Source organism: Triticum urartu, chromosome 5 (genome assembly GCF_003073215.2).
Source record: "Triticum urartu cultivar G1812 chromosome 5, Tu2.1, whole genome shotgun sequence".
NCBI lineage: Eukaryota > Viridiplantae > Streptophyta > Magnoliopsida > Poales > Poaceae > Triticum > Triticum urartu.
The window spans coordinates 579,299,537-579,312,985 of record NC_053026.1 but is presented as its reverse complement, the minus strand read 5'-3'; the positions used below and the strand labels follow the sequence as shown (position 1 = coordinate 579,312,985).

The window sequence follows — 13,449 nt, the reverse complement described above, 5'->3', positions numbered from 1 at the left end:
TATAAGAGTACAATGACCAATTTGAATTATAAGACAAAGCAAGACCAAATCCTAGTCTATTCTATACTTCCTCGTATACTCAACAAAATTAATCAAAAAGTTGCTTATATTCTCAACAACTAATATGGACGGCCAAATCATGCTTTTAATCGACACCCATAATCGAAGGCTAAATCGAATGTGCGAAGTTTAAATCCAGCCTACATCGATCGCTAAATCAGGTAGATAGGATGTACTGCCATTGAGAGTGTTGGCGGAGGAGAGATGAAGCGGTGATGAAGCTGGTGGTCGATACCATCGTTCAGATCTTGAATCCTATGATGCTTGTTGCCCCCAGTACCGGAGCGAGGGGATTTATTTTTTTGAAAGATCGCGAGGGGATTTATTGCACCGCTTCGTAAAACAACGCGCCATGTGACGCACGTTCCGGTGCGATGATGTTCTTCTGCCACGCTGCGAATCATCCCTAACGTCGACGACGAACCTGGCCGGCCCACTACACTAAAAACATGTGCCAAAGCAAGGCCACGTCCCACCCAACACCCATGAAACACAGGTCGAGGAGGACGACATTTTATTTTACACGACCAATAATCAGCATCTGGGTCATACTGTTCCTATGTTCCGATGAAACCAAGGCAATGCTACATTTGGCACCACACGGACGCATTCAATTCGTCACACCATTGCCGCCATCGGCCAGCTGCCAGCTGATAGGTCCAGTCAGAGACAAGAAGCGCTCCAGTGCCAACGGTGATTACTATACGTATACGTACCACGTACGTGTACTCATCACTGATCTCTGTCTCTCCCTCCCTATATATACATGCAAATCTAGAGCTAGAAGCAAAACACACGAGCTGCGTCCACCCCATCACAGGATCCTTCCCCTTTAGCAACAAGTTTTGCTGCTTACTCAGTCAGTGACCGATGGCGTCCAAGCAGATGCTCGTCGCCGTGGTCGCCGCGGCCGCCCTCGCAGTGGCCTTCCTCCCGGGGCTCGCCGTCGCCACGGAGCACATGGTCGGCGACGACAAGGGCTGGACCCTTAACTTCAACTACACGGCCTGGGCAGAGACCAACCAGTTCGTCGTCGGCGACACGCTAGGTAAGCAATCACACAACCATTAATCCGACCACGCGCCGCGGATCCATCTCGCCATGCTTCACAACACGGCGCGCTCTCTGTCTTGGTTCCGTCGGAAACTAAACTGCTCGCCGCGCGCTCTTGTGTTAATATATTGCAGTGTTCAAGTACAACAGCCCCGCCCACAACGTGGTGGAGGTGGGCGGGCCGGACTTCCTCAAGTGCACCCCGCCGGCCAACGCCGTCGTCTTGACCACCGGAGAGGACCGGGTCACGCTCGACAAGGCCGGACGCAAGTGGTTCTTCTGCGGCGTCGGGCAGCATTGCGAGGACGGCATGAAGCTCAAGATCACCATCCTCGAGACCGCCCCGCCGAGTCCCCAGCCAGCCCCGACCAACCCTGCTGGCAAGCTGCAGGCGCGCTTCGGTGAGGCAGCGGCCGCGGTCGCTGCGCTCGCCATGGCCGTACTCGTGCTCTAGGCTACGACCCCAACGATCTTCTATATATGTGAGCGACCGAGAGCGTCGCGTCGTGTTTTTTTAGTGTATATGTGTATGTGGTCGTGCTGCCTGTTATGTATCAGCATTTTCGTTGTTGTTCTCTAATTTGAGCCCTTGCATTTTTCTTTGGCCAAAGATTAATTTCATTTGTTTAGTAAAGTTATCAGTGTTGAACAAGATAGATGATGTCACCGACATGTAAACATATTAAATTTTTCTAGTTTGAATTACTTTAACCCGAGTGTCGAAGTCAAAAAAGTAAATGACCGCTGTGTTCCTCACAGATAAGATCTTCGAAACTAGTTCACCTGAGGACATATTCCGACAAATATTTTCGAAACACAACTTCGTGTCACCAAAAGAAAGTTTCGAACTTAAATTTTTTGCTCTTTTCTAGACTGGACTGATAAGTTAAGAACTGTTTAGATTAAAAGCAAGTTTTTCCTATATAGTTGATTGCATCTCATTAAAATAGCCACCAAAAGATGCCTTCACAATTTCTGTGGAATATAAAAGCTTGTGTTACGAAAATAAAGTTTTGATATAAACATGCTTTTCCACCACAAGCCAACAAACCTATCATTTGTTACGAATTGTTGTGGGTAAAATTCAAGTTTCTTCTATATATATATATATATATATATATATATATATATATATATATATATATGTTTGCATATCATTAAATTACTTTCATGGAATTTTTAGTGCATATACAAATGTCTAAAAGTAATTTAGTATGATGAAATTCAAGTTCATATTACAGATTTGCTTTTTCATCACACTAATTTTATTTTCAAAAGTATTAATCCAAGCTCTGATAATTGTACAAAAATATCTTTAACAACGTGTAAAAGATTATCTACTTAAAAAATCTTGCTTTCCATACACACATTTGTCAAAAATGATCAACCTATCAGTTTGCGACAGAAAAAACTGATTTACAGTGTAAAACTTGCTTTTTATCATAGTAAGTTGCTTTCAAAAATATTCGTAGGAACGTGTTAATGTCTAGTGACGAGGAACTCCAGTGTAGCTAGGCGAATTATAGTTTGGACACGCCACTAACAAATAATATGATTTTTTATTTCCATTCCATTATAGGTTTTGCATGATGTTCACATCGTCTATTTTGAAAGGTATATATATGTATGTCCCCAGCAAAAGAAACGGTATATGTATGTATAGTTGAGCTTGGTAGTATCACGCTGGTTGTTTGGATTGTCTCTGCAAGTGAGAAAGGGATCACGTAAAAACCACTTCTTTGCGAAAGTGTCCTTCTCAACTCGAGCTCATACACCCTTTGTTCCACAACGTAGTGCGTATTTAGTTTTGCAAAAGTCAAACATGTCTATGTTTGACCAAGATTATAAAATAAACCACCAACATATAAAATAGTAAATAAATCAAATATAAAAGTACACTTCATGATGAATCTAGTGATACTAAATTTGAATTTTGGATGTCAACATTTTCTTCAATAAACATGGTCATACATAGACATGCTTGACTTCCTAAAAAATTAATATGCACTGCATTATGGAATGAAGGGAGTATAAGCTGGAGTGAATAGTAAAATCTATTTTTAAAAAAATAAATGCAAAATTTTCTGAAAGTTTTTGTTCTAAAACTTTGACAAATGTTTCCAATGCTTGCAAAGTTTCGTCATGAAATGGCATTCGTGGAAGTCGTGGCAAAAAAAATTGATGCTCCAAAAAGGTTAATTTTGGAATGCTGATTTTGTTTTGTTTTTTGCCACGACTTCCACGAATGTCATTCTATGATAAAACTTTGCAAGCATTTATAACATTTATCAATTTTTCCCATAAAAGTTTCTGAGTATTTTAAATCTTTTTGTTCATCTGAGCTCATATGAGCTCGATCTCAATTAATCTGCGTCCACTTTTTTGCCTTACTTGGAATGTTGCGAGACACCGAAAAGCTTTTCCAATAATAGCGTGTGCGCCCTGGTAGAGGTGGAGCGCACGAGCGCAACCAAGTGGTGTCCTTTCTCATCACAAATCTTGCATATCTTTTCATTGATTTGTTACAATGGCTGATCTTTTTGTGCATTCTCTAGCAATTAATGATTGGAGATCACAAAATTAGAGGACCATCACAATTAAACTAGAAAATAAGTGAATTTAAGGAAGCATCTTGTATGATTGGACGAATGTCTTATCTTTGTTATTAAGAGATCAACTCTTAGCCATAATGGCATTTAAAAAAAACCGATCAACTCTTAGCTAAGAGAAGGCATGCCCTTTTTGTTTTTCTTTCTTTCATCTCAGCAATTATTCTATGTGGCATCGCTAAGATAAGATTAGCATAATTTGCAGGAAGACTAAATCTAGCCTCTTGCCTCCACCTCTTTGATTTCAACCTCATCTTAGCTGTAGTGAGGTAACGTGGAGCGTATCAAGCTCTCCAAAGAGAAACAAAATCGATCAGTAATTGTAGCTAGGCTTTTCTAAAGAGAGCCAGTGTAAACACAGAGGTACATATTTGTTCTTTCCGAAAATTTCATTCATCAATTGAATACAAGAGAGCAAAATTAGTATTTGAAATCTTGTTTTTACTACCCGTTGTTTCTTGCTCCTGTCCTGATGGGTCTGGCGAACGTGTCAAACCTCTGCTCTCAGATGACATTTGGACGAAGGGCTGCAAAGGAAGATGCGGACCGTGTCAACCATGCAATACAACCCCTCCATTGGTAACTCCGACGAGGGGCTACTAGTTCCACCCTGTGTCTTGACTATTTCTCCCATGCATGTACAAGATCATTGTCACTTCTATATAACCACGTATGTGTGCTTTAATTTGTTCTCATCAGTCATCACACCATAGTACAGCCTGAGAGCAGTAAGTAAATAGGAAGAAGTAGTTTGAGTTTCGGGGCTCGACGATCTCCATGGCTTCCAAGCAGATGCTTGTCGTGGCGGTGGCATTCGCCATGGTCTTCCTCCCCTTGCTCGCCGCCTCAGCCACTGTCCACCCCGTGGGCGACGGCAGTGGGTGGACGCTCGGGTTCGACTACACCACCTGGTCCAAGAGCAAGCAGTTCACGGTCGGCGACGCGCTAGGTAATCATGCGTCCATTAGCCATTACCATGTGCCCTTCGTTCTCGCTGCACAAACGAGATTGAACTGCTTTACTGATTCACGGAGATGCGGGCGCGTGCTTGCAGTGTTCAAGTACAACAAGGCCCTCCATAACGTGGTGGAGGTGAGCGGGCCGGATTTCAAGGCGTGCAAGAACACCAAGGGCGGCGCCGCCTGGAGGTCCGGTGCCGACCAGGTCCACCTCGGCGACGCGGGGAGGAGGTGGTTCATCTGCACCGTGGGCAACCACTGCCAGATGGGCTTGAAGCTCAACGTCACCATCCTCGCCGCGGACGCGCTTTCGCCTGCGCCTGCACCAGCTCCGTGGTCGACGGTGCCATCGTCGTCTACTCCTCACAAGTCCAGGCGGCCCTTTGTTTCCAAGTGATGATGACCTGCCGCTGCCGGCCAGCGCCCTGTATCAACTACGTTGTTCGTGTCTGTTCTTTACTAGTCACATCGTGCACGTACGGTGTGATCAATCACACTGCTGGATTCATGTAATGTTCCCCGTATCATGACGATTTATTAGTTGCTCGACTCGTCCTATATAAATTAAATTGCCCATTAATATTGTTGTTGATCCGGGGCGGAAAATCTACCGTGCTCGGGACCTCCCGTGCCTGTATCTATAGTTCATTCTGGCTTCGAGATTCTCACCAAAAATGCTAGGAGACATTACTCTAGAAAATTCCTGTGCACTGAAATTTCGAGCGCACTGGTATGTACTCCATAACCCATTCCCGACCTGCAACTGGAGTCCCCTGCCGGTGAGCTGGGCGAAGCTGAATGTGGATGGCTCTTTCAATCCAGAAGATGGGATAGCAGGTACGGGAATGGTGCCGTGGGACCAAAATGGCGACATCATTTTTTTGGCTTGCAGATCCTTGTGGCTGTGCCCGGATGCCCTTCATGCAGAGCGTGCAGGATGCATGAAATGGCTGGCTCTAGCACACCAATGGATGGAACTTCCAGTCGTCTTGGAATGCGATAGTCTCCAAGCGGTCTCGTTGATCAATGCTAGGAGCAAGGATCGATCACAATATGCCATGGTCATTTCGAAGGTGAAGAGATTGATGGGTGAGCGGGAGTGTAGGGTTACACACATTTCCAGAGAGCAAAATAATATTAGTCATGTTTCAGCTAACTTTGGGTGATCAGAAGACCAAATTATGGTCTGGCTCTGCTCGGGTCCACTTAACATCCCTAGTCTGTGGAGGGATGAAGCTCCACGCTCTTGAGTAATACACTCGTTTTTACCCGGCAAAAAAAGAAGATACACTTAGAAATGGTGTCAGATGTATTAGCTTTATGCCAGCGAGTCAGAGCATGAGATATTGGGTGCATGCGCACATGGTTATCTCTCTTCATCCATAGAAAATCAAGTACTACTTTATGTTCTTCTGAGATGTTCATTCATAGGTATCTTATGAAACAAAATTTATTTTTAAATCTGTTTACATATTTCAATTTCTGACGTCGAGATCTTTAAGACGGGATCAAATTGGAATATGTTGTAATCCATTTTTAAAATTAGTGAAACATATTTCACTTATTTATTAAAAACAGATTTCACTCGTTTCTTAAAAACTCAGGAGTGTAGAATATATTCAAAACATTGATTTCGCTCATTTCAAAACTCCGATTTCACTCATTTCAAAACACTTTCAATCATTTCAGAAGACTTGTTTCACTCAGTTCTCAAATAAACAATTTCAGTCATCTTCAAAAAGAACAATTTTCACTCCTTTTATTGACATATTTCACTCATTTGAATCTACAGATTTAAATAAATTCTGAATCATTGATTTCACTTAATACAAAACACTCATTTCACTCAACTAAAAAAATCACTTATTTTGATTTCACATCATTCAAAACAATGTTTTCACTCAAACTGTTTTGCTACAGTAACCTGATCTGCTACAATGCTTTTTTAGAACATCTTTGAACATAGACGCATGTGCTCATAATACGCGTATACACTCATCCCTATAAACACACGCACGCATTCATTACCCTCATGAGCATCTTCAAGAGAATAAATGCGAGCATCAGGACTTGAACCCTTGTGGGCTGGAGATATCACTGTCCACCTAACCATCCAACTACAAGTTTGTCTTATAAAACCCGGACCGCCACAGTACAACTACAGGATGGAAAAACGCGACATTACACGACATGAGTCGCTACAGGCGCCTTAGGGCATCTCCAATAGTTGTAAGTTAGGTGTTGGTAAATTTGCCACTTAGGACATAGTGATGATGTGGCATGTATTAAATGTGAAGAGAGAGCAAAGTTATATGTAGATTAACCAACAACCTTTACACAAGCTCCAAGGTAAAATAGAGAGCAATCACATTTATTTTCTCACCATCTATTGGGTAGCTTACATACAATCCATTGGAGTAGTTGTATGATAGCTTGTTGGTTGATGACATGAACATTTTACCAACAAGACTAACATACAACATGTTGAAGATGCCCTTACATATGTGCGATTTGGCCGGCCCAGGTGGAACGCCCTGTGTGCGTTTGCAGGTGACCCGATATACTCGTTCAAAAGCCTGAAAGGTTCCTACATGGGTCGGCCACTAGTGTGGCCCAATAATTTTCGTAATTTTACTTATTTATATTTTTTCATAGAATGTGTTTAATAGATTTATTTATTGTAAAAATCATATTATATCATGAAAATCATATAACAAAAAGTGAAAATGTTCATGGACGACATAAATATTATGTTCGTATATTGAATGTAAAAAATCATTTAATATTTGGGAAATTTTCCCTACATTAAAATAACATACATTCACAAATAAGTTCCTGGTTTTATCAAATCATGAATGATTATGTATGTGCTCATGTGCATTGATAAAATGTTCCAGTATTTTCTAACAAAATAAAATTGAACTATAAAAAATATAGTAACAAGGTAAAATCGAAAGAAGATAAAAATTAAAATAAAATGTGAATGAAAAACAAAGGTGCAAAAAGTAAACAGATACAAATTGTGTTGTAGATCCACTCATACATTAATTTGATTTTGCTAGCACAATTCTGCACTATAATCTATGTCACGGCAGCAATGTGCACAACAGGTCAACTCCTCCATGCAAACCAAGAGCGCACTTGCAAAATCAATGAAGGATCATGAACTAAATTAGGTTTTAGATCCCCTCATCCATTAATTTGGTCTTGTTAGCGCAAATCTGCACAATGATTTATATCACCGCAACAACGTACGTACACCGCAGGTCAACTCCTCCATGGAACCCAAGAGTGCACTTATGAAATCAATTAAGGATCATGGACAAAATTATGTTTTAGATCCACTTGTGCACTAATTGGTTCTTGTTAGCACAATTCCGCTCTATAACCAAAAAAAAGAAAGAATTGCACACTCAACTCCTGCATGCAAGCTAGCAGGGCATGTTACAAAATCAATTATAGATCGTGAACAAAATCATGTTTAGTGCGCTTCATGTTCATCTGGCATACGAACGTTCGTGGAGACCAACGAACAAAAGCCAGCTTAATTTGCGGCGGTGGTGGAGACCACCAACCAACGTTGGGGTTGAGGTTGAATCGAGTCGATCCCAAACGAATAAAGGATAGTGATACATACTCTGCTAACCACCCTTTAAGTCAAGTTGACGTTCGTGTCAACGAACAGACGCCTTGATTATCGGGAGAGAATGCCCACGGCAAGTGCCTGTTTTATGTCGAGTTCATTGCCTTCGTGTCTCCGGTTCATTGTCTTCGTGCTAGTCGGTGGGTGATTAGCATTTGCATGGCAAAGAGAGGGAGAGATTTTAATCATTGAGAAGACGCATTGTGTTATCCCTAACTGCCGGTGAGAGTGTTAACAAGGTCATCAACGGAGCTGGATTAATCTCCTGCCAACATAGTTCAAGCCCAAGAGTCAAAATATGCTGTCCCCGTCCCACGCCAAAAAAAGAGTGTCAACATGCTGTAACGAACTAATCATCCATATTTTTCTGTATGCTTGCGATTCCTAATCTTCCATGGAATAATATGATATCATGTGGCATTGTCAACGCGTCCATATAATTCAACTACCAGTGTGGTACGGTAACCAACCTCCTAATCATTCAGACGAATTCTTTGTATGCGCTGAACACACTAGCTAATAAGGTCATGCATGTACGTGTTCGTCCTCATAGTCTTCGTGATCTATAAATACTCATCGAAACCACACTATTGTCACCATCAAGCACTCCCTCTGCAAGTCTCTTTCATTAGACACACGCAAACAGAAGTACGTGAACAACAAGGAGATGGCGACCGCATCCAACAAGGTTGCGGTGCTCATGGCGCTCATGGCCGCTGCGTTGAGCTCTGTGTCTATGGCCGCCGGGCTGCAGCACGGCTTCTACTACTCGTCGTGCCCGAAAGCCGAGGACACGGTGCGGAGCGCCGTGCAAGGCATGATCCGCAGTGACCCCACCATGGGCGCTGCCTTTGTTCGCCTCTTCTTCCACGATTGCTTTGTCAGGGTACGTACCTCAATGAAAACACATGCATGCCACGCTACATTTTGGAACACTTGGGGTTCCATTGCAAATCTATATGAATTTCACATGTGACATTTCTATTCTATATAAACATACAGTACTACTACTCCTATATCCTTTATTGAATTTCTTGAATAGTAGTACATCAAACTATTTAGAAAGCATGCATTGAACTTTCTAATTTTAACTACGTAATAACATTCAAGAATAGGTTAAAACTGTCAAGATGGACATATCATAGTACTATATATTACCATGAACTTTTACTGACATATACATAGATACGTACAAATCTGGAAAAGTGTATTTATAAGGACCTTTTGCAGGGTTGCGATGCCTCCATTCTGCTAGACCAGACCACCAACAACACGCAGACTGAGAAAACAGCAATCCCTCTGCGCGGCTACGATGCAATGAACAAGATCAAGGCCGACGTGGAGGCCGTCTGCCCGGAAGTCGTCTCCTGTGCCGACATCCTGGCCTTTGCCGCGCGCGACTCCGTCGCCGCATTAGGCGGCTTCACCTTCCACATGCCATCCGGCCGCCTCGACGGCTTCCAGTCAGTCGCAGCTGAGGTCTTCCAAGGCATTCCATCCCCGGCGTTTCATCTCCAAGAACTCCTTGACAACTTCGCCGCCAAAGGCCTCAACGCCGAGGACTTGGTGGTGCTCTCCGGCGCGCACTCCTTCGGCCTCACACACTGCAACTTTGTCACCCCACGGTTGTACCCCACCGTCGACCCCACTATGAACGCCACCTTCGCTGCGGCGCTCAAGAAGGTGTGCCCGCCACCAAGGAACGGCGGGGGATTCATCTCCGTGAGCAACAACCGCGTGACAGACCCGAACAAGCTGAGCAACCAGTTCTACCATAACGTGGCCTCTGGGCAGGTGTTATTCACGTCGGACCAGACGTTGATGGACCAGACACCGACGACCGGCAACAAGACGGCGGCCATGGTAGCCGACAACGCTGCTAACCCCATCGCGTCGATGGCCAGGTTCGCGGGGGCTATGGTGAAGATGGGAAGCATCGAGGTGCTTACCGGGACCGACCCGGGCGAAGTCAGGAAGTTCTGCTTCGCCACCAACAACGCGAGCTAGAATCGTTGGAGCTGCATGCATGATGATTAAACATAATTAAGTGCGCACTTGGGCAGCTACAACTGGAGGACTTAGTTGGTCTAATCCTTGTTATTTTGGTTTCATTATAGTTACATGTGTACTTCATTTTCGAACCAGAAATTAGCTATGTACGAGTTGCTTTTGTTAACAACATTCCGATTTCACAAAATTACTTTGGCTTCCTGAAGACACCTCTACTTTTCTTATCATTTTACTTATTTTACACCATATATACTAACAGGTTGGGCCATCATCGGTCCTACGTGGCGAGTGAGTCGGACGCCAGCTAGAATCGACATGATAAATGGGGGCTAAACAATTCAGATAGTATATTTGATGGCAAGCAACATGCAAATTCAGGGGAATTGCGGAGAGCTAAACAATTGAAGGAGTACAGACGCACTAATGGTCTTTGCTTCAGTCTGGGTAAAAAAATTGCACCTGGTCATGTATGTGCTAAGCAAGGACAAGACACAGTGCAAACACATGTAATTGCAGTGCAAACGAGGAGAGTGGCATTTTTCCTGATGTTGTATTGGATGCTATTGCAGTACAGGAAGCAGTGGAAGAACAGCTTCAGCCAGTCAAGGGTCTGTCGTGTGCAGATCATCTAAGAAGGCAAGAATAAAATAAAAATCCGATTAAGAGCCCCAAATCAAGTAGTGCTGAAACTGTTGAACTCGGAAAGCACACACAGCTTTATGGATGTTTGCCTTATTGTCCAGAATTCAGACTGAACCACAACAACCCAAACAGCCTCTGACAGTTAAGGTGGCTAATGGGGAACTACTAGTATAGAATATAATAAACTGTCTGAGGACCTGGTTCCGTGCAACGCGGGAACGTACGGAAGGGCGGATGTGCGCGTGGCACGGCCGTCGCCGGCGGGCCCTCCCGGTGTCACCTCCCTTTCTCCCCGGTAAAAAAATACGCGCTCAAGCGCCCGCCTCTGGAGCGGCCGGCGTAGGGAAGTAAGGATGGCAATGGATCGGGTTTGGATCGGGTTGAACAATATAAAATCCATATCCATATCCATGGAGGCAGTCCCAGCCCATCCGTAAAAAAATCCATGGGCGAAAAATTGTGACCATGTCCAAATCCGATGGATATCCATACCCATTGGATATCCATCGGGTCCTCTCAAGACCTATACATAAGACATAACTCATTGCACAATGTGCATTCCGCATTGGCGTGCTTACTCCCCGCCGTGCAGTCATAGCCCTTGCATTGTCCCATTGCTGCGGCCATGCATCAATGCGTGTGTGGAAAAGCAAAGACGGAGGGGTCAAGGAGATATGGAGCTGGGTTGTCGCAGGCCAGTAGTGGCTGCTGCAGCGATCCACCTTACGTGGGGGTAGCGGCTGGCAGCGGCGGCCACCTCTAGGTCTGTGAGAGGAGTAACTCAAGGAGATGGCACCGATTCTCAATGACAAGTCATTTAATTAGTGTAGATAATAGGATGAGAAGGTGTGTTGGAGTATATTACGGTGGGGATTGTGTAATTTCTTTTGGATGTTTTAGATAAAGGATAAAATTAGAATGGGACATGTGACTATGGGAGGGTAGCAGAATATTGCTTGTTAAGTCAGACCGTCGGGTCGGGTTTGGATATATCCACGGGTACAAGATTATGTCTATGCCCTATCCACGAGTAACCGGGTCGGGTTTGGACGCTGCTCATGGGCGCAAAAGCATATTCAAACCCTATCCATTCGGGTTGGATATCCATGGGTATCCATGTCCATGGATAAAATTGCCATCCTTATAGGGAAGAGACGAGGAAGGACAGAAGAAAAAGGGGAAAGAAAATTAGTGCCTGATAGGTGGGTCCCTCGTTCACCTCAGCAGGTCAAATATTGACATGGATTAGTCTTCACCGCAATGACCCACATGCAATAGATTGGCCATTTTAGATTTCAGATGTATATCACATTTGGTACCAAAGTAATTATACTCAGTTTATTTGTACATACGGTCACAGTTAACCAACATATGAACTAAATTCTCTTGTTGATCAATTCATGAATTAACCACATTTGTTCACAGTACAATCTCCGAAGTCCAAACTAAGATTTACACGTTCCAAGAAAATACAAAGAAGATCGATCGATCTATATCCTCGAGGCCGCCATGACTACTGCTTTATCGGTTGGCCGTTGATCTGCTGGTTTGTTGCTGGCGTCAGATCCTTCGGGTGATCTTGTCCGCAACCACGACCGGATTGTGCTTGGCGATCTGCTCCTGGCCGGCGGTCTTGTAGTCGAATCCACAGTCGTGCTTCTCCGAGTAGCGGTGCACGCTGCAGAAGGTGCCCTCGCAACGGCATCGGAACCCCAGCAGCCCCACCTTCTTGCGGCACGTCGCGCACTGGTTCGCCGCCACCGGCGGCTGCTTCACGGAGCTCGCGGAGGAGTCAGCCGCGGCGGCGGTGGAGGAGGCGGCCGCACCATCAGAGGACGGGACGGCGACGATCATCTTGGCCTTCTTCGCCGGAGGCCCCGTCGAGGCGGCCACGGTGTTAGCGGTGCCGATGACGACGTGGTCCAGGTAGCACTTGGAGCACATGTTGCCCGTGGCGGCGGCGCCGAAGAAGCCGCAGCCGTTGGCGCACATGCCGGCCGTCTCCTCCTTGTCGGGGCACTTGCGCTTCTGCGTCGTCGCCGATGGTCCATCGCCGCTACGTACGTAGTCCTCGAAGACTCCCGCCGGTCTGTATTGGGGCGCCGGGACCTGCGTGATCTTGGTGGGAGGGGGCGAGGCTGTTTGGTTGCGTTTGGTTGTGCGTGGGGGTGGAACCTTATAACGGTGGCTCGAAGACGAACGCGCGTCGGTCAGGTAGCAACCAAACAGCCTCCTAGTAGGAGTGGCATCCGCATCTGTGCCCAAGACGGCCAACGAACACGTCCGGCTTGCGGTGTCAACACTGCTAAACGGAAAACCGAGCGTGTGTTACACGCAAAAGGTAAGACGAGCTAGCGGCGGTCGTTCTACGTCGCTGTTCTGAAACTATGTGTAAAACCATATGCAGACAAGCTCTTCCAATGGACGGATGTTCATGTTGTTGGATGGTTAGGTGGATCCTAACCCATGCGAC

At 44.9% G+C, this 13,449-nt stretch overlaps 4 protein-coding genes across 4 annotated transcripts in view; 3 read left to right on the top strand and 1 right to left on the bottom strand.

The window, feature by feature from the left end:
• The first annotated feature begins 930 nt into the window (after positions 1 to 930).
• Positions 931 to 1,567, top strand: LOC125506107 (blue copper protein 1a-like). Its single transcript, XM_048670982.1, has 2 exons — positions 931 to 1,108; positions 1,248 to 1,567. The coding sequence occupies exons 1-2, from the start codon at positions 931 to 933 to the stop codon at positions 1,565 to 1,567; spliced, it is 498 nt and encodes a 165-aa protein (XP_048526939.1).
• A 2,879-nt stretch (positions 1,568 to 4,446) lies between these two features.
• On the top strand, positions 4,447 to 5,215 carry LOC125506105 (mavicyanin-like). The gene is made up of 2 exons (XM_048670981.1): positions 4,447 to 4,671; positions 4,777 to 5,215. Exons 1-2 carry the CDS (start codon positions 4,500 to 4,502, stop codon positions 5,076 to 5,078), a joined length of 474 nt encoding a protein of 157 aa, XP_048526938.1. The 5' UTR covers positions 4,447 to 4,499; the 3' UTR covers positions 5,079 to 5,215.
• Positions 5,216 to 8,923: 3,708 nt separating this feature from the next.
• Positions 8,924 to 10,516, top strand: LOC125506104 (peroxidase 2-like). Its single transcript, XM_048670980.1, has 2 exons — positions 8,924 to 9,210; positions 9,555 to 10,516. Exons 1-2 carry the CDS (start codon positions 8,992 to 8,994, stop codon positions 10,329 to 10,331), a joined length of 996 nt encoding a protein of 331 aa, XP_048526937.1. The 5' UTR covers positions 8,924 to 8,991; the 3' UTR covers positions 10,332 to 10,516.
• A 2,020-nt stretch (positions 10,517 to 12,536) lies between these two features.
• Positions 12,537 to 13,449, bottom strand: part of LOC125507440 — a 39,947-nt gene continuing 39,034 nt past the window's right edge. The window contains exon 4 of the mRNA XM_048672018.1: positions 12,537 to 13,114. Coding sequence (XP_048527975.1) covers positions 12,537 to 13,114 — 578 coding nt within the window. The remainder of the gene's footprint in view (positions 13,115 to 13,449) is intronic.

Bases quoted from the DNA above. Each gene is read 5' to 3' on its own strand.
- LOC125506105 (XM_048670981.1), top strand. From the start codon at position 4,500: ATGGCTTCCAAGCAGATGCTTGTCGTGGCGGTGGCATTCGCCATGGTC. The intron at 4,672-4,776 runs GTAATCATGCGT...GCGTGCTTGCAG, and splicing joins CACGGTCGGCGACGCGCTAG to TGTTCAAGTACAACAAGGCC.
- LOC125506107 (XM_048670982.1), top strand. From the start codon at position 931: ATGGCGTCCAAGCAGATGCTCGTCGCCGTGGTCGCCGCGGCCGCCCTC. The intron at 1,109-1,247 runs GTAAGCAATCAC...AATATATTGCAG, and splicing joins CGTCGTCGGCGACACGCTAG to TGTTCAAGTACAACAGCCCC.
- LOC125506104 (XM_048670980.1), top strand. From the start codon at position 8,992: ATGGCGACCGCATCCAACAAGGTTGCGGTGCTCATGGCGCTCATGGCC. The intron at 9,211-9,554 runs GTACGTACCTCA...GACCTTTTGCAG, and splicing joins TCCACGATTGCTTTGTCAGG to GGTTGCGATGCCTCCATTCT.